At 35.0% G+C, this 20648-nt stretch overlaps 1 protein-coding gene across 2 annotated transcripts in view; it reads left to right on the top strand.

Annotated features, from left to right (window-relative positions):
- Positions 1 to 20146, top strand: part of SLCO4C1 (solute carrier organic anion transporter family member 4C1) — a 75800-nt gene extending 55654 nt beyond the window's left edge. The window contains exons 7-14 of one of the 2 annotated variants that reach the window (XM_061152081.1): positions 691 to 835; positions 1604 to 1799; positions 7724 to 7877; positions 11454 to 11644; positions 13265 to 13329; positions 14678 to 14815; positions 17054 to 17257; positions 18259 to 20146. In XM_061152081.1, coding sequence (XP_061008064.1) covers positions 691 to 835; positions 1604 to 1799; positions 7724 to 7877; positions 11454 to 11644; positions 13265 to 13329; positions 14678 to 14815; positions 17054 to 17214 — 1050 coding nt within the window. In that variant the 3' untranslated portion in view covers positions 17215 to 17257; positions 18259 to 20146. Of the gene's footprint in view, positions 1 to 690; positions 836 to 1603; positions 1800 to 7723; positions 7878 to 11453; positions 11645 to 13264; positions 13330 to 14677; positions 14816 to 17053 lie in introns of both variants that reach the window. The other variant, XM_061152080.1, reaches the window with a different exon arrangement.
- Positions 20147 to 20648: the final 502 nt, after the last annotated feature.

The raw sequence follows: 20648 nt of genomic DNA, 5'->3' as shown, positions 1-20648 counted from the left end.
TCCTCTGTGTGTGTGTGTTGTTCAGCTCAGAAATTTTTTTGCATTGAATATTCCAGAACTATATAGTTTTTCACTTTATGGTTACATATGGTGAAATAAGTGAATCTCTCTACTCTCCTCTGGTGGATTAATAGATTCTGAGAGCACCAGCAATATAGACCCTTGTTTAAAATTGCTTAACTCTATACCCAACTAAGGTTCTTAGCTACTGATTCCTTCACTTGTGGAGCAAAACTACAAGTATGATACTTAGGAACCACTCTCATCTCTGCTTACAGTCAATTCTTCATTTATTGGATATAGGAATTCAGAACACAATAAAAAAAAATGAGTAAGAGGTAGATTTATTATGTGGATATGTATAGTAAGACTGGGGAAGGGAACTTTCCAAACCAGCTTTCACCTCCTTTCCCTGGCCCCTTGCTTGTGATCAGGGCACGTTCACCCTACTAATTAATGATTTGTCAATTTTCTAGGTGCTCTATGTATAAACTTTCTCAACATTGTATGTAGAAGGCTATCAATAATCAATATTTGTATTTTTGTGCTAAAGGAAATGCTGAAATTTTAGAAATAATTGTGTTGTATTTATTTAAAATGTGCTATTTCATCAGGGAACTTGCCATTCTAGTGCTACATTTTACAGTATAATTGTAGTTATTCATTTCATGAACTGTATTTTTTCTTTAGAATTTGATGAGGAATACTGTCTTTATGTGTTTAGTTCTATCAACTTGTTCGGAAGCCTTAATTACCACTGGATTTGCTACCTTTTTACCTAAATTTATAGAAAATCAGTTTGGATTGTCTTCTAGCTCTGCAGCTACTCTTGCAGGTAAAACCTTTTCTTTTGTTGTAACTTTGACTAGCAACTTTATTTCACCACATTAGATGTTTATTAGATTTTATGTGTGTAAAAGTTTGGATGCCGCTCCTGCTTAGCTGCTGAGTCGTGTCTGGCTCTGCGACCCCGTGGACTGCAGGCCTCCAGGCTCCTCTGTCCATGGAATTCTCCAGGCAAGAAGACTGGAGTGGGTTGCCATGTCTTCTCCAGAGGATCTTCCCAGCACAAGGGTTGAACCCTGGGCTCCTGCATTGCAGGCAGATTCTTTACCACTGAGCCACCAGGGAAGTGCAAAATTTTGGATAGCCACTTGTTGAAGTTTATACGGATTTTGATATGTTTCCGATTTTCTGATATGAGACAATTTGTTGTATGAATTTGAGGGCTACAGAGGCTATATACAGAGCTAAAGAGAATACATATTAATCCTAATATTCAAAGCATTAATTTTATTAACTTCTCATTTTAATATAACTATTAGCTCATTTATGCATATTATTTATAAATCACATGAATGCTTCATATGTTAGAACCAGAATTGTACTTGTTTCTGATGTTTTCCAGTTTTTGGTATGAGGGAAATAGAAGGTGCCATTTTCCACTGGGTTAGAAGGGTATACATTTTATTAAAAATTATATAAAAATCAACTGAGTGACTAACACACATATAAAATTATAGTTTTAAAATGGTATAAATTTTGGTATATATTACTGAGTATGCTTGTATGTTTTCTCACTGTCTATCTTTTTTCTCATTAGGGACTGTTTTAATTCCTGGAGCTGCTCTTGGTCAGATTTTAGGTGGTATTCTTGTTTCGAAATTCAAAATGACGTGTAAAAACATCATGAAGTTCGCTTTGCTCACATCTGTAATCTCACTTGTACTGACTTTTGTGTTTGCTTATGCCAACTGTGAAAATGAGCCGTTTGCGGGTGTGTCTAAATTATATAATGGGTAAATATATTTCATTGCTTTTTGATATTAATATCAGAGTAATAAACTGTGTGTGTATTTCCAAGTGTATGCTTTCTTAAAGAAAATAATGAGTAATTGGCTTTTTAAAAAAAAATTGGAAGGCTGCTTTTCCTATGTAAGAATATGTAGTTTTTCTATTTAGTTTCAGTAATTGATATCATATCAAAAGTTGGATATTTTCAGGAAGAATTTAAGGAACAGCTGTTCTGTACTGAGTACTATGCTCAGGGATATAAAGATTAGTATTACAGAATCTTTGTCCATAATGGATTCAGCATCCTAAGGAGAATTTCATGTTGTATGTTCCTGTTGATTTAAATTTTGAAACTCTTTATGATAAAAGTCTTTTATTAGGTAGATTGAAAATAGAGTAGGAGAGAAATTAAAATGAAGCTGAAACTAGGTGATGGTAATCATTGTTGTATTTACTTTAGAAGTTTGTTTGTTTTAAAGAAATAAGTTCTCGTTTTTCTGACCTATAAACATGTTTCTGCCTATAACTGGTGTGACTATTTTATCTTTCTTTGCCTGGTTTATTCTGCTTTGAAATCCTAAGCCACAAGTAGAGGGTCAGGGCGTTGCTCAGCAGAGTGCTTTATAGCCTACAGTACTGCTTTAATTGTTTGAATATATGTGTTTGAGACTGTTGAAGGGGATGGTGCACCAGGTCAGGGACTCTATAATTCTGTATTAATATGGATTCAGATAACATAAATATAGAGAAAAGTTTGTCAGTAACATTTATCATGATTTGTAGCTACTGTTCATGTCTCATTCTATGAATGAAAAATGGTGAATCTTCTAAAGCAGTGTTTGGTTCACCTTTATTACCATTATTCAGCATTTATTGACTGTTTCCTCTGGTAGACTTTTACAGCAAAATTCCTACTCTAAAGGAGTTTCCTGGGTAGCTGCATAGATTGGGAGACAGAACAGTGAATGAAAAGTGTTTTAGGTTTGAGAGCTATAAAGTGCTGTGGAATTCAAAAGAGAGCTTTTCAGTTTCTTTAATTAGATTTAGGAAAGGCTTCATGGCACAATAGAGAAATAGGGCTAATATATGCTCTTAAGTATACAAAAAATTTGAGAGAGAAAGATTTCGAGAGAGGGAATGCAGAGGAATATGTTAAGCCAAAGCATAAATGCTAGAAAGTGAAGGCTAGGTTCAGGCACCAGTTAGAATGGGACTTAGGAAATAGGAGGAAAATACCCAGAAAGCTTGAAAGGTAGATAGAGGTTAAGTTGTACAGACCTGATTGACACCCATAAACTTCACCCAGATGTGCTCCAAGAAACCACAGTTTTTTGTAAGTTCCTTTTAGAAGTACAGAAACTTACTACTCTATCACCTTGGCAAACAAATGATGTGGATGTGAGTCCATCTGATGTTTTCTATCTTAGACAAGAGTCACTACCCAATGAGTTGTCCTTAGCATACTTAGAAGGGAGGGCAAATGAAGTGGTGTCAGTTTGAGGTGTCTCTGGGGACTGGTCATGGAGAGATATCAAGATCTGGGACATAGAGATCGTGCTTAATTACATACACATTCTTAGTGATGAAAAGACTAAAAGTGCGTATACATACACACACACACGTGTGTGTGTGTATGTGTGCTCAGTCATGTCTGACTCTTTGTGACCCCAGGGATGGTAGCCCACCAGGCTCCTCTGTCCATGGAATTTTCCAGGCAAGAGTACTGGAGTGGGTTGCCATTTCCTACTCCAGGAGATCTTCGCAACCCAGGGATAGAACCCATGTCTCTTGCATCTCCTGCATTGGCAGGTGGGTTCTTTACCACTGAGCCACCTGGGGAAACCCGTACACACATCCACACATACATTAACACACACGGGATGTGTGTGAATGTGTGTATAGATTGTACTAATATAGAAATAAAGCCAGGCCACAACAGAGGTGTGACATCATCAGGTCATTTTTCTCTGTGGCCCTACATTCTTAACTTACCTCTGTTCTCTGCATATTAAAATGTCCATGTCATGGACAACTTAGTCATAATGAACTTATGCAAGAAACTCACTCATAAGAAAAAGTATATGGATAGAACAGACTTGGAAGCTCAAGAAATACCTCCTTCGTGAGTGGGAGAAAGAGAGGTTGTCAAGATGCAGGATTTCTAGTAGAGTGATGCCAAGAATCTTCGCCCTTTGCTGTGGAACCATAGGTGATTAAAAAGCTTTTGTAACTCTGAATTAATGAATTAGGCTTACTGTTAGGTTCATGCAAAGTCCTATATAACAGTATATCCAAAGCTTAAGATCAGTAATACTGATTATTTCAGGGGATATTTTTAATATAATATTTCAGATAAATGTGTTATTAAATGTTTGATATGAGCACAACACTGGGCTTTCAAGGTGGTGCAGTGATAAAGAATACTCCTGCCAGTGCAGGAGACACAAGAGATGCAGCTTTGATCCCTGGGTCAGGAAGATCCCCTGGAGGAGGAAAGGGCAACTCACTGTAATTTTCTTGCCTGGAAAATTCCATGGACAGAGGAGTCTGGTGGGCTGCAGTTCTTGGGATCTCAAAGAGTCAGACACGACTGAGTACACACGAGTACAACACTAAATTCAGTTGTCAGAGAATATTTCCAGAACTCTAGTAGTTATTAAAATTTGCCACTGTCCTAAATCACCTTGGTAATCTATCTGTAAGATCTTTGGGTCTGTTCTGGTAATCAGTATTGGTTATGATGATTTGCATTTTACTTTATACTTAGTAAGTACACACAATATTTTTTCCCTCTATGACCTAAAGCTGTAACTTCATTGCTTATCTGAAACAGCACCTTTAAGAGGCATATCTATCAAGGAGTTGCAATAAATTTAGGGAAATCTTTGCTTTTTGTAGAAGCATATTTATAAAATAATAGCTTGGATTCAAATAAAGCATTAATGGTTAAATTCAGCTATTTGTGATTAAACATGTTTCTTATATCTACATATATGTATGTATAAACACACACGTGTATTTTTAAAATACTTAAAATATATTTTGTGTACATTCAATATATTAAAAAACATTTTATTCAATTTTTTAAAATAAAATATTTTATATATTTCAAAATTTAAAAAAATCAATAAACTTAACAAACTTTGACTATTTTCCTGATAATAGCTCTCCCTTTACTTCATGAAATAAACCTTTACAAATATATAGGCTACAGTGACTAATTCTTGATAATAAGGAATGCATTCTATATTTCTTTGTTTCTATGGTAGTTTACATGACTGTCTTAAACTCTGACGTTCTTAGTAATCATTTATCAATAATATGGGAATTATAAAAATATTTTAGTTTCAAAGTTACTGTGCAGAGACCATTTCTAGAGTTGCAGGAGTGGTTTTTCCGCCACCTCATTTCTACATACATAGTATGAACTAGATGAGAGCAGAGACTGTAACGCTCGACCTCATGAGTGGAAGCGTGCTTGATGAGAAGACCTCGCAGCAGCTGGTGGAGTGGATTTGGAGGAGAGGCTCCAAGCAGGGGACGAGTCACTTAAAACTGGCTCTCTGCTCACCCTCTCCCTCGAATCCCCGCTGATCACCTCCCTGCTGCTTTATAGCCCCTCTGTAACCTGTCTCCCGTGAGAGCTTCGTGTTCCCACCTGCTCTGTGAGTGTCTCCTTTTGCAGTACGGCAGTCACTACCTTCTCATAGACAGATCACTCATTTATGTCTTTCATCCCCAGCACAAGAAACTTTGCTTCACGTTTGCAGGGAATTTTATTCCACCCTGACTTCCATTCTTTTTCCTTCCTTCCTTTCTTTCTCTATCTTTATTTCTGTCTCTTTATTTATTTTGGATCTATATCCACCACTTCAAGTCTCGCACATAATTGGAGCTCATTATGTATTCATGAAATACGTGAACTCCCAGGACCTCTGTATTCTTCCCACCTTTACACGGTTGATCTTATCATTCTCGTAGCTTCAGTTACATCCATATGCAAATGGATATTAAGATACCTGGCTCCAGACCAAATTTCTTCACCGAATTTGAGACTCTTAATCTCAATATGCATTTATAAAACCACACCCATTGTCTTTTCCCCAAAACTAGTTCTTTTCTGCCAAAATGCCAGGTTAGATACTAGGAGTCATTCTTGACTCTTCTGTTCGGTTCCTGTCTCCAGTCAGCTAAACACTGAATATTACTGATTCTACATCCAAAGTATTTCTCAAATCTGTTTTCTTTCATCAGTATTCTATTTCAGTTCTACTACACATTGTCATAACTTATTGCCTGGGATATTGTAATTAGAAACTTTGTATAACTTCTAGGGTTATTTCTTTAAAATGTACTTTTAACAATATTTTTCCATCTAAAATATACTTGATTACCTTTTCAAAATAAGTTAAAGCCCTTTGTTTTCAATAAGCCTCATGAGGCACTCGGTAATCTGATCCATGACTATTTTCCAACTAGATTTCCTATTACTCTCTGCCTCAGACGTCATTCATATTTCTCCGTATAGAATGTAGAATGCTATTTTCCATCCTTATGCCTTTTATCAGCTTCTCTGAAGTACCTTTCTCCTTCCCCATTTACCCAGCTAACTGACTCATTGTTTAAGACTCGAGTAGTAGCCCTTCAGCCCTGTTACGTAAACTGTGGCTTGTTTTAAGCATCATTCCTTGGTGCAGGTATCTAAAATGCATCTTGTTGATATCTATAACCACAGTCTATAACCATATTATTGTATGAATTTGGTCCATCTCTTCTCCTGAGCTAGGGAATCTTTGAGGATGACAACCACCTTATCGGCTCTGTAGTCCCAGTTCCTGGGATAGCAGCTTGCACTTGCTCAATATATGTTCGTTGAATGAATAAATAGATAAGGGATTGGAGAAATATCTTTTGTCTATGCATGTGTGCTCAGTCATGTCCAACTCTTAGCCACCCCGCAGATTGTAGCCCACCAGGCTCCTCTGTCCATGGAATTTCCCAGGCAAGAATACTGGAGTGGGTTGCCATTTCCTACTCCAGGGGATCTTCCCGACCCAGGGATCAAACCTGTAGTCTCTTGTGTCTCCTGCATTGCAGATGGATTCTTTATCACTGTGCCACATGGAAGCCCATCTTTGCTAAGGGTAACCCTTTATATTTTAAAAGAGGTTGCCTCCTCTCAAGAGGCAGGATGGAATAACAGTGAGTCTGGGAACCAGGAGTATTAGATGGTTAAGTAAGAAAGAAAGTTAAGTAAATTAATTTCTCTAGGCCTCAGTTTTCCCATTGATAAAGTGAGTGTGGTGAACATTATAATTGTATTCATCCTTCCAGGTTTAACATTTTAACCACACCCTAGGGAAATATCCTGGAGAAGGAAATGGCAACCCATTCCAATATTCTTGCCTGGAAAATCCCATGGACAGAGGAGTGTGGCAGGCTACAGTCTCTGGGGTCATGGAGAGTTGAACATGACCGAGCGACTTCATTGTCTTTCACTTTAGGGAAATACAGTAGTGTCTGGAGACAGTTTGGTTGTCATAGCTACGGGGATGCTACTGACATCCAGTGGGTAGAGGTCAGGGATGCTGCTGAACGTCTGACAATCCCCAGAACCAGCCCTCCCCAACCCCCACCAAAAAAAAAATTATCTATGAGAAATTAGAAAACCGCTTTATTTGCTTACTCTGCCTATGTTTTTTAAAACATTGACATTCTATTATATAGCTGTTGTTTCTACTGCCTGTCTCTTCCACATGAAGTTAAGCTCTATGTGAAAAGGCAGACATTCTGTTTATTTGTTCACTAATTAAACAAGCATTAAGTGAGTGAATAAATGACTGAATGGCAAGATATAGCAATGCTTCTGATCTGTTCATTAAAAGTTATGACGTAGATAATTTATTCATCTTTTATTTCTTGTTGACAGGACAGGGGAACTGGGAAACTTGACCGCTCCTTGTAATGCTGATTGTAACTGCCTGCGATCGTATTACTATCCTGTCTGTGGAGGAAATGGAGTCCAGTATTTTTCTCCCTGCTATGCAGGTTGTACACAATCCATCTCCAAAAGACATGCAAAGGTAACTTGTGTTTGCTCCTTTACTACCATACGAGGCAGTGTGTTTATGTATTTCTGGATGCCCTTCTGTATTCCTCTAGGAGAGTTACGCTGCGACTCGTCTCTTCTCCCTGGCCTGCCTCCTCCATTCAGAAGCCAGGCGTAAAGCTTCAGTCAAGTAATATGAGTCAGTTCTAGAGCTCTGCTGTACGGCGTTGCACCTTCAGTCAGCAGTAATGCCTTATACACTTAAAATTCCTTCTTGTTCTTGCCTTAAGTTTCAAACAAGGCCCCAAACGTTCCCACTCTTTATGCCGCAGATTCAATTACCATCGTGGCAGTTCCTGGCATATATCTTTAAACATCACTTCTCTAATATTATTTAGCTTTTTACATTGTTTTATTTTTTTCAACTATACTGTATGTCCCTTGAAGTCAGGAAACTTCTCTTACTCTTACTAAGTACATTGTATATAATAAAAACTGAATAAATATTGGTTGCTTTTAACTGCTAAACAATGGACGCATTAAAAAATACCAATCACTAACCCATTCTCTAGTGCACAGTTACTTTTAGTACTGGATTAGAGTGCATATTAACTTACCTAAATATGATTTATTTTAAATTCAATTAAATAGTTTTTAAAAAACCCCATAGAATTTTGTTGTACTATATCTACAATCTAAAAATTTTATCTTCATTAAATTTGAAAGCCTTGGGAAAAATAATATTCATATTACTAGTAGTACATAATAGGTTATGTTATATATTAACAGATAATGTGATAACTTTGAAAAGGTCTGAGGGAAATATATAAAAGACTACAATGAATAAGATACATAAGAATTATATGACAAAACAGCACAGTCTTGGTTATTTGAAATATGGATTGGTGATATGGCATTCTTTTTTTTTCCTACATAAAGATAAGTTTAAGATCACAAAATTACTTCATATTTCTCTTAGAACTAACATGGATATCTGTGTGAGTGTGTGGTTATACATATTTATATGTTCATGTATACACACACATAAATATGTCTTGCATATGTATACATATCTAAGGATTTTGTGTGTGATAAATACATTGAACATTTATCTCAGCAGAGATGTAGGATTTCATTTTTCTGCTGGGGGTCAACCAGAATGTGGGAAAGAGTGAACATTTTTTTTTTCGTATTATCTAGCTTCAGTTCAGTTCAGTTCAGTCACTCAGTCGTGTCCGACTCTTTGCAGCCCCATGAACTGCAGCATGCCAGGCTTCCCTGTCCATCACCAACTCCTGGAGCTTACTAGATTTAAAAGTAGTTTAAATTTTGCTTACTAGATTTAAAAATAGTTGTGTAAGAATATTGAAAATGTGGCAGAAAAAAATGTGATAAATCATAGCAGATTTAATAGACTTGATTGACATGTGCAGTTTTAATCCTTGGAATAAAACTAATTAATTAGATCACTACCATAAAGTTACTATAAAGACTTAGGAAAGACATCAGGAAGATTTTTAAAGCCCCAAAACTGAGGGTTATCATATCTTCAAATCTGTGGACATCTGGGGAGGCTTTAGTTTCAAAACAGGTTGAAAAAATTAGGTATTTGTGTCAGTTATAAGGAATCAAATTCCACAAGTGAGCATGGTACATATCGTAGATTCAGAACTATCTAGAAGGTAAACTGTTTCTTTGAGAAGCAGATAAGTAGGTAGCTTTTTCCTGTATATTAAATATCATCAAAAGAATATCAGTAAGTGCTACTGATTAACTTCAGTTAGAAGATTATGACAAGGAATTAAATTGTTGGAAGGGTTTTATCCACATATCAAAATGTATAGACAGAAATCATATCCTGCACAAGGAAACCAAAATAAACGAATAAATAAATAAGTAAAAAATTCTAGTACCTAGAGCACACCTGAAATGGTATTGGTCATTTTGATGTGGTTAATTCAATATTTGTATTTGTCACCAAATATTATCATTACCATTTTAAACAGTAAATTGTCTTCTAGGGATTGTTTTAGAAAAGCAAGTTAGTTTGACTTCCAAATTTTCTATTTGTCCTGGCTTTTTTATGCCCAGCTAATCCATGTAACAACTCATTTTTTCACTGGATTTTTTAAATGAAATATTTTAGATAGGCAAAAGGCATTGATAATAATGTAATAAAGAATTGTACACGTTTGTTCACAGAAATAGAATATATTTCATACCAGTGGTCTAAATGACAGAAACAGATGTTGACTAGCAGTTAGCTATATTATAGGAACTGTATATTTTTTTATGTAAGAGAGTTGTAAGATTTCATTAAGATAGAAAATACTGTTTTCAGTTTTTCTTCTTAATATTTCTAAAGGCTCCATTATTTCATTATTTGGTGTATCTGGTTGCTGAGTCCATAAAGTCATTTTAGGAATGTCACTTCCATGTCTGGATTTCCTGAGTCAGTACCAGTGGTTTCTGGCCTTTGGGGCAATAAAAGAACTGACTGACTTTGACTTCTCTAGCTCTGCTGACTTTATTGTGGCCTTAAACATATACGAAGATTTGTAGTGAGGATACAGTTGAGATGTAAAAAGCCTTTGCAAAATGATTATGCCTCACTTTTCATATACCTGAATTATTTTCCTACAAAGGTAATACTTTTGATTTTTAAAACATGTTACTTTCCAACATATCATGCTATTATATGTATATATACATATATTAAATAGTTAATTTGTTATATATAAAATAGCATTTAGGATAATGTAATAACTTCTGGTTTTTGTTTGTGGTAAATATGTCATTTTTAGAGGGATACAGTTTGTTTTTGGTAAGATAATTCAGAAAATTACAGTAAAAAGTTAAGTTGAAAGCAGTAATTTTTTTCCCAAGCTCTTGTAATGTATTATTTAATTTTACTGTGGCAATGGTTAAAATTATATTAAGTGTTCGTTCTTTCAAGCTAGCATAGATAGTGAGATTGTCACAATGCATGCTTTTCTTTGTTTCATAATAATGGAAAAGAAGAAAATTAGCAGGAAAACTGAGCAATTGAATAGGTCTATTGAAAGCAGTCTAGAATGTGTGTGTGTGTGTGTGTGTGTGTGTGTGTGAGTGAGCACTCCATCGTGTCTGACTCTTTGTGACCCCATGGACTGTAGCCTACCAGGCTCCTCTGTCCGTGGGCTTGTCCAGGGAGGGATACTGGAGTGGGTTGCCATTCCCTCTCCAGAGGATCTTCCTGACGCAGGGATTGAATTTGGGTCTCCAGCATTGCAGGCAGATTCTCTACCATCTGAGCCACCAGGGAAGCCCCCTAGATCATCTAATAGTTATATTCTTGTCAGTTTGTCTTATAAGATATGAATCAGTAACAGGTTACAAGTTAAAATCATAGACACTAAAGTCAAATACAGAGCATTCTACTTTGTAAATATGGCCCCTTGTTTTCACTTGCTTAATTTCTTACGGGTTATTACTGTTTCTCATCACTATTTGTTGTGTATGAATTAAGATTGTGTAAGAGTGTTTGCCATGTCTAGAAATCACTTAATTTGAGATGATAAAATGTTTTCAAGATAAGCACTTTCTATATGTTTATGTCTGATATTTCTAGGTATATTATAACTGTTCATGTATTGAAGGGGAAATTGATGTAACACCTACTCCATCAAGTGTTAGTCTTGAAGCTCAAGCTGGAAAGTGTTCAAGTCATTGTAAAAACTTGCCCCCATTCCTTGGCATTTTCTTTGCTGCAATTGTTTTTACCTTCATGGCTGGTACTCCTATAACTGTGTCCATCCTCAGGTATGTGTTACATTGTGAAATTTGCCATCCCTAAGGCAACATGTTGAATGAAAAAGAAAATGGACTCAGGGATGCATTTGGGGTTTATATTGACTGTTGGTTCCAGTACTAATTCAGCCCTTACTAGATCATTAGTTCTATGGCATTGGAAGCGCTACCTCATTGAACCCGAAATGTTTGAGGCTTTAATGAGATTATGGTTGTGAAAGTGCCTTAACATTACCTACTTGACATCTGTTCAATGCTATTTTCTCTGCTCCTGTAATGAGGCTTCAGTTGTAAGCTGGGGTTATGATCGGTTGTATTTGAGTATGATGGAAATGGGAATACATTCCACATGTCAGAATCAGAATGACGGGCATTCTGCCTTATACAGTAGGTGCTGTTATAGTAAACCTTCCTATAAACAGTAAAAACGCTGCCTGTCACCCGGCTCTTCACAGTATTTCATGGTTTCATTGCCTCTTCATTCTTCGTGTGTGTGTGAGTCATTCAGTTTTGTTCGACTCTTTTTTTTTAAATTAATTTACTTTTTTAATTGAAGGATAATTGCTTTACAGAGTTTTGTTGTTTTCTGTCGAACATCAACATGAATCAGCCATAGGTGTACATATATCCCCGCCGTCTTGAACCTTCTCTTTGCGACCCCACGGACTGTAGCCCCCCAGGCTCCTCTGTCCATGGGATTTTCCAGGCAAGAATACTGGAGTGGGTTGCCTTTCCCTTCTTCAGGGGATCTTCCCAACCCAGGGATCAAACCCAGGTCTCCTGCATTGGGACATGGATTCTTTATCATCTGAGCTATAAAAAATATTTCCTATTATTTTTGTTTCCTGTTCGCCGTTTTATAAGCTCATCAGCCTTTCTTTTATATTTCCTAACAAACTATATTTTTTCCCTCTTCAGTCTTTGTTTCTTGATACTCAGTCACTACCTTTTCACATAGTTTTTGACAAATGGAAACTTTAGAGATTTGTCTAAAAGCATTAAGTAGTGTTTTAATATTACACCTATTTTATCTACATCACTTTTTATCTACATATTTACTTTTTTAAAGACTGCTTGATCTCCTTTATCTCCTATCTAACTCTCTTGTGTGAAAACATCATGTCTCATCCATATTTGGGAGTTATTACTGAAAAGATTTATTGTGGAATCAAATCAGAAACTGTTTTACACTGACTCTAATTTGTAACTGTAACTCACAGGTGTAATTTCTGTCTCAAAGTTAGTAAGAGAGGAAGAATTATTTGCTTGCAACTTAAGTCGTGTGACTTGCAACTCACAGAATAGTCAAACAGTCAAGAATAAATAGTCTGGTTAATGAATGTCCTTTCTCCTTTTTGTTTGGTGTTATTCCTACATATTCTGTATATTTGTTAAAATTCATTTAACTCTCTTTGGTATTATTTGTACTGTTTTAGTTTGGATAAAATTTTTCTTCTCTTACAGTTCCAGAAAGGTTGAACTGTATATAAGCTGTTATAAATAATTGTTTACTTCCTGCATATAGTGTTTATTTTAATCTAGAAATGCTGAGCTCATATAAAAATGAATTTTCTCAAAGAGTAAATATACTCTACAACTAATTTTTGTCTCCTATGCATTAAATATCTCCAGGTGTGTTAATCAAAGGCAGCGATCTCTAGCATTGGGAATACAGTGTACGTTGCTTCGATTATTAGGTATGTCGTTTTTCTAAGTGCATTGGTAACTACTGACTATTTTTATTCCTTACTGTTATTGATTTATTTACTTACAATATGTGCCAAGAAAACAAGTAGTTTATTTGCAGTGGACAACTACATAACTGTCATTGAAGAAAACTATCTTCCATTATTCAAGATGTAGTATTTATAGATCACAAAGAAAGATATGGACTTTACTTTTTACCTATCTTATTGATTATCTGTTGTTTCCAATTCTGTTGCAAGTATAACCCTAAAGAGTATATTATATTTATTTAGGATATGACATATGATCACCAGCACATTTCTAATAGAGCGCAGTAAAAGATAAATTTTTTGTTTATTCATATAAAACCTACTACCAACATAAATTATGATAAAATCTTATTTATAACCATTGTAATTCCTTTTTTCTCCCTGCATTCAACTCCATTTGGGACATAATCTTCTTGGATTAGCAGTGAAAAATAATGAGTTTGTATGTTTCAATAAAAACTATACTGTAAATATTGTGTCTAGTTAAAAATTGATGGAAGAAATAACTTAAGCCCCCCAAAATTTAAGATTCCAGATATAGAAAGAATAATAAGACAGAAACATGTCTTACACGTAATTATTTGTGTGTATAATTTTACATATAATATTATACACATAATATTACAATTGTTTATAAAAATGAAAACCAAAAGCAGGGAATGGTAGAGATCCCCTAGACTGATTTTCCCATTTTTTAGATGAATAAATTACGGACCTGAGAGATTCAGGGATTTGCCCATAGTTACACAGTTAATGGTGAACTCAACATGTTAGTGTGAATGTGTGTGTGCATGTACACTCCCATGCACATACCTGTCAGTGTATGCATGTATATACAGTATATATACGTATACTCACACCCATATTAGTTTACATGCACATGCACACATAATACATATGCTGAAGTTTAGGAGACTTATTCCATGTATCAGATATTTATTTTGATTTTTAAAAAATATAATAGGTAATTTCAAAGACATTTATTAAATTAGAAAAGCAGTGAACAAAAATATTTCCTTAACTAAATATTAATCCAATACATTAATACTTATTAATGTATTAATCCAATACATTTATAAGATGTTTATTAAAATAAATTTTTGAATTGACTAGAAATATATAATAATTATGTATAATTATTTTAGAATGTTTTATCTGTTTGTTTATATTCCTATCACTTGTACATGAACTGATTGATTTGTAGACAGATCAATACCTATTTCCCATTTATGTAAAAAATATATGTAAAAAGCCCTGTTACTGTAAACTTTAATCTTCACTCATGTATTTCACGTGTGATTTCTTTCAGGCACCATTCCTGGGCCTATTATATTTGGCAGTGCAATAGACAGTACATGTATTCTCTGGGATATTAACGAATGTGGGAATAAAGGAGCTTGCTGGGTTTACAATAACGTCAAGATGGCCTATATGCTAGTGGCCATAAGTAAGTGGTGACTTCTTGATAACTTTACAGTAAATGGATTATGACAAGAGAAAAAAATATCTTATTGTTACTTACTTAGGTTTTGACATGTTTGGTCCATGCAGTTGGACTGTCCTTTCGTCCGGAAGCAGAAATCAGTTATCAAAGCATGTTTTAAAAGGCCATACCCAGAGTGTGTGAGGCATAGTCCAAGATAGAAGGGAGTAACATTTTAGCTGTCATTGCATCACATATTATATAATTTTCTTTGAACAATTTTTCTCAAATTTTTTTGGAAAGTATAACAAAAGACTAAAAGAGAGTTCTGAGAAACTGGAATGACTGTCATCTAAGCACCTGCGCTTTGGAGAGCACATAGAGCCTAGGTCAGGATGTATTCTTGGCTCCTAGGTACTCTGTAAGAGACCTTTTTATGATATAACAGGTTAGCCGTGACGTTTAACCCGTTTTGCCTTCAGTAGTCTGTCTTCTGTAGTCTTGGTTAAGCAATCAATGGAAATTAAGATTAAGGAACTAGAGCAATGCATCTAATTTGAAAGAGTATGATAAAATTAGAAAATTTAAAAAACAACCTAAGAAGTTGTGCTTAGTTGCTCAGTTGTGTTCGACTCTTTGCAACCCCATGGACTGTAGCCCACCAGGCTCTTCTGTCCATGGGGATTCTCAAGGCAAGAATACTGGAGTGGGTTGCCATGACCTCCTCAAGGGGATTTTCCCAACCCTGGGATTGAACCCAGGTCTCCTGCATTGTAGGCAGATTGTTTACTGTCTGAGCCACCGGGGAAATCCATGAATACTGGAATGGGTAGCCTGTCCATTCTCCAGGGGAACTTCCCGGCCCAGGAATTGAACCAGGGTCTCCTGCATTGCAGGTGGATTCTTTACCAACTGAGCTACCAGGGCAGCCCCTTATTTCTCCTACATGTGTTTAAATTCAGAGTATGCTGTCTGAATTTATAATGACAGAATAATAAATTATCCACTGAAGAAATAAATACATAAATCTAGGAAAACAATGAGATGGTAAATACTGACTAAAATAGGCAAAATTAATCTTCCCATAACTTTTACCTGTTAAGAAACATTTTTTTATTCAGTGTATTTTTATGTCTAAAAATTTATTTAATTGGTTATGTTTATACTTTTGGACCAAAAATGTAGATAATTTTTCTTTTACCTACTCAGTGATAAATATGAGAATTCCTTCACCAGAAACATATGTACCTTTAAATATTCCAAAAATATTATAATAATAGTACCTATAATTAATCTAAATCTAGAAATGCTTAGCTCAATGAGTATTTCTGTTTCTCAGATACCCAGTTTGAGTCAGATATTAATGATTATTACAAATTAGCTACTGCAAAAACTACAATGTGAGGTCATTTAATATATTTAGTTAGCACTTAGATGTACTATGACCAGAACTAGTTTCTTTAAAGAGAAAGAGTCTCTTTTTAAATTTTAAAACTTTGGTAAGAAAGATGATATTCTTTCAAAGAACTCTCAGAGTTCTTTGAAAATAAATTGAAGCCTGTGACGTGAATCTAAATGTTTCGTATTTTTAGTTGATGCTTAAAGGTAAATTTTTTTTTATTTATTTTTATTAGTTGGAGGCTAATTACAATTTTAAAGTATTGAATATTATATATTCCCAAAGAGACTTTCTCCTAAGAACTCTGACGCTTTTTTTAATTTTAGAATTACTTTTCATCATGGACATGAAAATTTTGCAACTGATTATTCACGTTCAGTGATATTGTAAGCTGTCAGTGTCTTTCCTTGGTTAAGAATGTACATGCTCTGTATGTTATGTTATGCTGAGTCGCTTCAGTTGTGTCTGACTCTTTGCAACCCCATGGACTGTAGCCCACCAGGTTCCTCTGTCCATGGGATTCTCCAGACAAGAATAGTGGAATGGGGTGCCATGCCCTTCTCCAGAAGAATGTACAATCATAGCCAAAAATAGAATAGTTATTATATATTTTCATTGTTTAGAAAAAATAAGACTCATTCTTTGACTTGTAGACAATGTTCTGTTGAAAACTATCACCTTTCTTACTAAAGTTTTAAAAATTAAAAACATAAAACTAATTGCCTGTATACTCCTTTTCTTTACACAAAAGTGAAAGTTTCTTTATGTAGTGAGATTCTATTCATGAAGAATTTTCGATGAGGATCAATTTTTGTAATAATTAAAGCCGAAAATCCATGATTAATTTTTGTTTTTCTATTTAGGTGTTATTTGTAAAATTATCACTGTTTTCTTCAATGGACTTGCAGTCTTTTTGTATAAACCTCCACCATCAGTCACAGATGTGGCATTTCAAAATCAGAATGCAGTTGTGACTACGGTTTCATTAGAAAGTGATCTCAGCAGAGCAGGGAATGACGGATGAAACCGCAAAAGAAAAGATTGAAAATTGGCCTGCATTTGTAAGAGTGCGTATCACTGCAGCATTAACTATCCAATATGGACAATCATATTTTAGAAATTGGTTTTTTTAATAATTAAATGTGTTTCCTGTGTATGTATGGACTCTTAATTTGTTTTTGTTTTAATATAAGAAACAGACCTGTGCCTTCAAAGCTCATCAAAAGCCTCAAAACACACACACACACATATATAGATGAAATCCCCAGCTAATAAACTACTAGAAAGAAAAAGCCAGTGTTTAGTTAACAGTTTATATTTTAAAACCAAAGTGATATTTCTATCCCTCTTACAACTTGTTTTATTTTAATTATCATTGTCAGTAGTTTGGCCTTTTTTAGAAAATTCATGGTGTAAAAATTCAAATATATCTAGTTTAAGTTCTAAGTTTCAAGAACTGTTATTGAAAGAACATGAATTTAAAACCATCTAAATAATATTATTTGTTTTTAAATTTATATGTACTAGTCTGTCCTTGATTTATTATAGACAGTTAGTGAACTCTTAGAATGTTGGTTAATTATCTTTTTTGTGTCCCAGTACATAGTGCATTCAGAAATATTGGCACTCTATACACATATCTCCACTTTAACTCAAGAATTCCAGGAAGTGATTTGTTGATATTGCTGATTTTTAACATTTTTATTATTCTGTGATAGTATTATTCAGTTCCATGTCTTCCAGAGGAAGGTGCCAGCTTCAGTAAAGTGCCAATTAGATAGGAAAAGATTTCTTTTTTTAAAAAAAATGGCTTATGTCCATTTTATTGATTTTCTTTGAAAAGCTTTCTTCATGAACTATGATCAGTGTTTATATACTCAGTAGCTCAACTTTTGTTGTTTGAAAAACGGATCACCTAGTACATTACTTATAGCACATAAGTAGCGCTTTGCTTATCGTAGGCATGTATTATTGTTTGGTTAAAACATTAAACTCTACTTTTAACTGATCTGTTTATTTAAAGATTAAGTATTTCACATATATAGCATTATAATTCCATTTTTTTCAGCTCAGACTTTGGCCAACTTTGTGTACTCAGAATTGTGGAGGACATACATCAATAAAAATAACTTCTACCTGGTCAAGAGCTGTACTGATTAAGAAAATTGTTGAAGTTCATACCCATTTGAAATTTCATAAAATAAGGTTACTGGTTTAATAAGACTCATTATCAGCTTTTTCCTAGGTTAGCTGTTTACAATCAGTGTTTTATTGAGTAACGAAATGGGTAAAGGCCTGATAGGAGAGCAGGATCAGAAGCACTAGTAATTCACAGAGTTTTGAAGAATTATATTTTGTGGTAATTGGTGGCCAGAGGCGATTCAAGAATTGAGTAGCTTTATAGATTGAGATGCAGGGAGGAATGAATTTGAAGTGAGGCAAGCAAGCACACATGAATATTAGGGAATTGGAGGAGCTGTGGGTCACCCATCAGAGAGACAGATCTACTTAAACTAGGAACACGTAAGCACTAAAGGCTGAAGCCAGAATGGGTGGTCAAAAACCCAGGTGCTTGAGAAACAGGAAATGCATAACAACCAAAGAGACAGTTCAAGGTAGCCAGGGGAACAAACATGTGATACTCCTAGTTCAGAAGCGGTCTCCCTCCTACCCAGCTAGACACATTTTAGATTCTTATTTTTATTTTGGCTGTGTGGGTCTTCGCTGCTGCTGAGGCTCTTCCCTAGTTGCTGGGGGCAGGGCCCCCTCTCCAGTGGCAGTACTCAGGCTTCTCTGGGGTAGCTTCTCTTGTAGAGCATGGCCTCCTGCATGCACTTAAATACTGCAGACCCAGGCTCTAGAGCAGAGGCTCAACAGTTGTGGTGGACGGGCTTCGTTGCTCCGTAGCATGCAGGGTCTTCCCGGACCAGGGATGGAACCCATGTCGCCTGCATTGGGAGGCGGGTTCTTTATGGGTCACCAGGGAAGCCCCACTCAGACACTTTTTAAATGCTTCTTAGAGCCAAGGCTGACGGGAGAGTTTAGGCTTTCTATATCCTGTGTGTGGGGCTTCCACAGTGGCTGAGTGGTAACGAATCTGCCTGCCAATGCAGGAGACATGGATTCGATCCCTGGGTTGAGCAGATCCCCTGGAGAAGGAAATGGCAGCCCACTCCAATATGCTTGCCTGGAAAATTCCATGGACAGAGGAGCCTGGTGGGCTTCAGTCTAGGGCGTCGCAAAAGAGTCTGGCACGACTTAGTGACTAAACAACAGCAATCCTATATGTGGAAGATGGGAGTTGAGTGGAAACATTTTCTAGACGTAAAATAACGGCAAATCCTCAAGAACTCATTTATAGAGTGGAAACAAAAACTATAAAACATATTAGTCTAAAGCCACTTGAGAGAAGAGAAAAAAAATCACGCCACTCAGGAACAGTTGAATAAGTCACTAAATGATTGGCATTCACAATGATTTTTAGTTATCAAGGGTTTCATTGTGTTCAGCATACTCAATTTTAGTAGATGATAAACATTTTTACAAAATTTTAATGAAAGTGATTAAAAATAATTTTGGCACTTAAAAGAAGTCAGACTCATTTATAACATACATATTTACAAAGAATACCTCCTCTTATGCTAGGGCAATATAGACACTACTATAATTTTTAAACATTGTTTATTCTTTTGGAGTTACCTAGATTATATGAATTGGTATTATGCTACTTTTAGAACATAATTTTTTATAATATGTATTTTTCACAATTTATAATGATTTTTAAGTTTGTAATTTGGTGATTTTTTTTGTACATAATTGAATATATGTCTTAAAATTTAACATTTGAATTTTCTTAATTATAGGAAATACAAATGTAAAACCTTTACATATGGAAGAACTGTATAATTGTTTACCTGTGTAAATTGGAAGAAAATGCAAATAAAATTTTAGCTCTATTTTTTCAATCTTTATTATAAATAATTATGTAAAATTTATATATTTTAAAATATCAATATGTTTGTACTTATTTAAGTGTTTAATCTTATTAAAGTCACAGATTTTAAAATATGATTTATTTCTGTTTATATATACACACACACATTTGTTGGTTGGGAGAGGGAAAATCTGTCCTTTTGAACTTGAGAATGTAATTTAATGCAGTGATTTCTGCTGTCTCAGTGGATGTATTTAATTCAGTATAAGCCATTCATTATGAAATACATACTAAGATTCTTTCACACAACAGTTTCCATGTAAAGCAGATGAATATATAGGATTGATTTAATAAGGATATGTGTTACAGATGGTTTGTTTTGAAGTATCTGACACCAAAAGTAATGTGTCTGCAAAAGGTTATATATTTAATTCATCATGGATTATCAAAATACTCAGTACAATATCTTTTAAAGAAATCACATTGGTCATTAATTTGAGATGTAATGATGTTTTCCCTTCACT

The sequence above is a fragment of the Dama dama genome, chromosome 9 (assembly GCF_033118175.1).
Source record: "Dama dama isolate Ldn47 chromosome 9, ASM3311817v1, whole genome shotgun sequence".
Lineage (NCBI taxonomy): Eukaryota > Metazoa > Chordata > Mammalia > Artiodactyla > Cervidae > Dama > Dama dama.
This window is presented reverse-complemented; position numbering and strand designations above follow the sequence as displayed.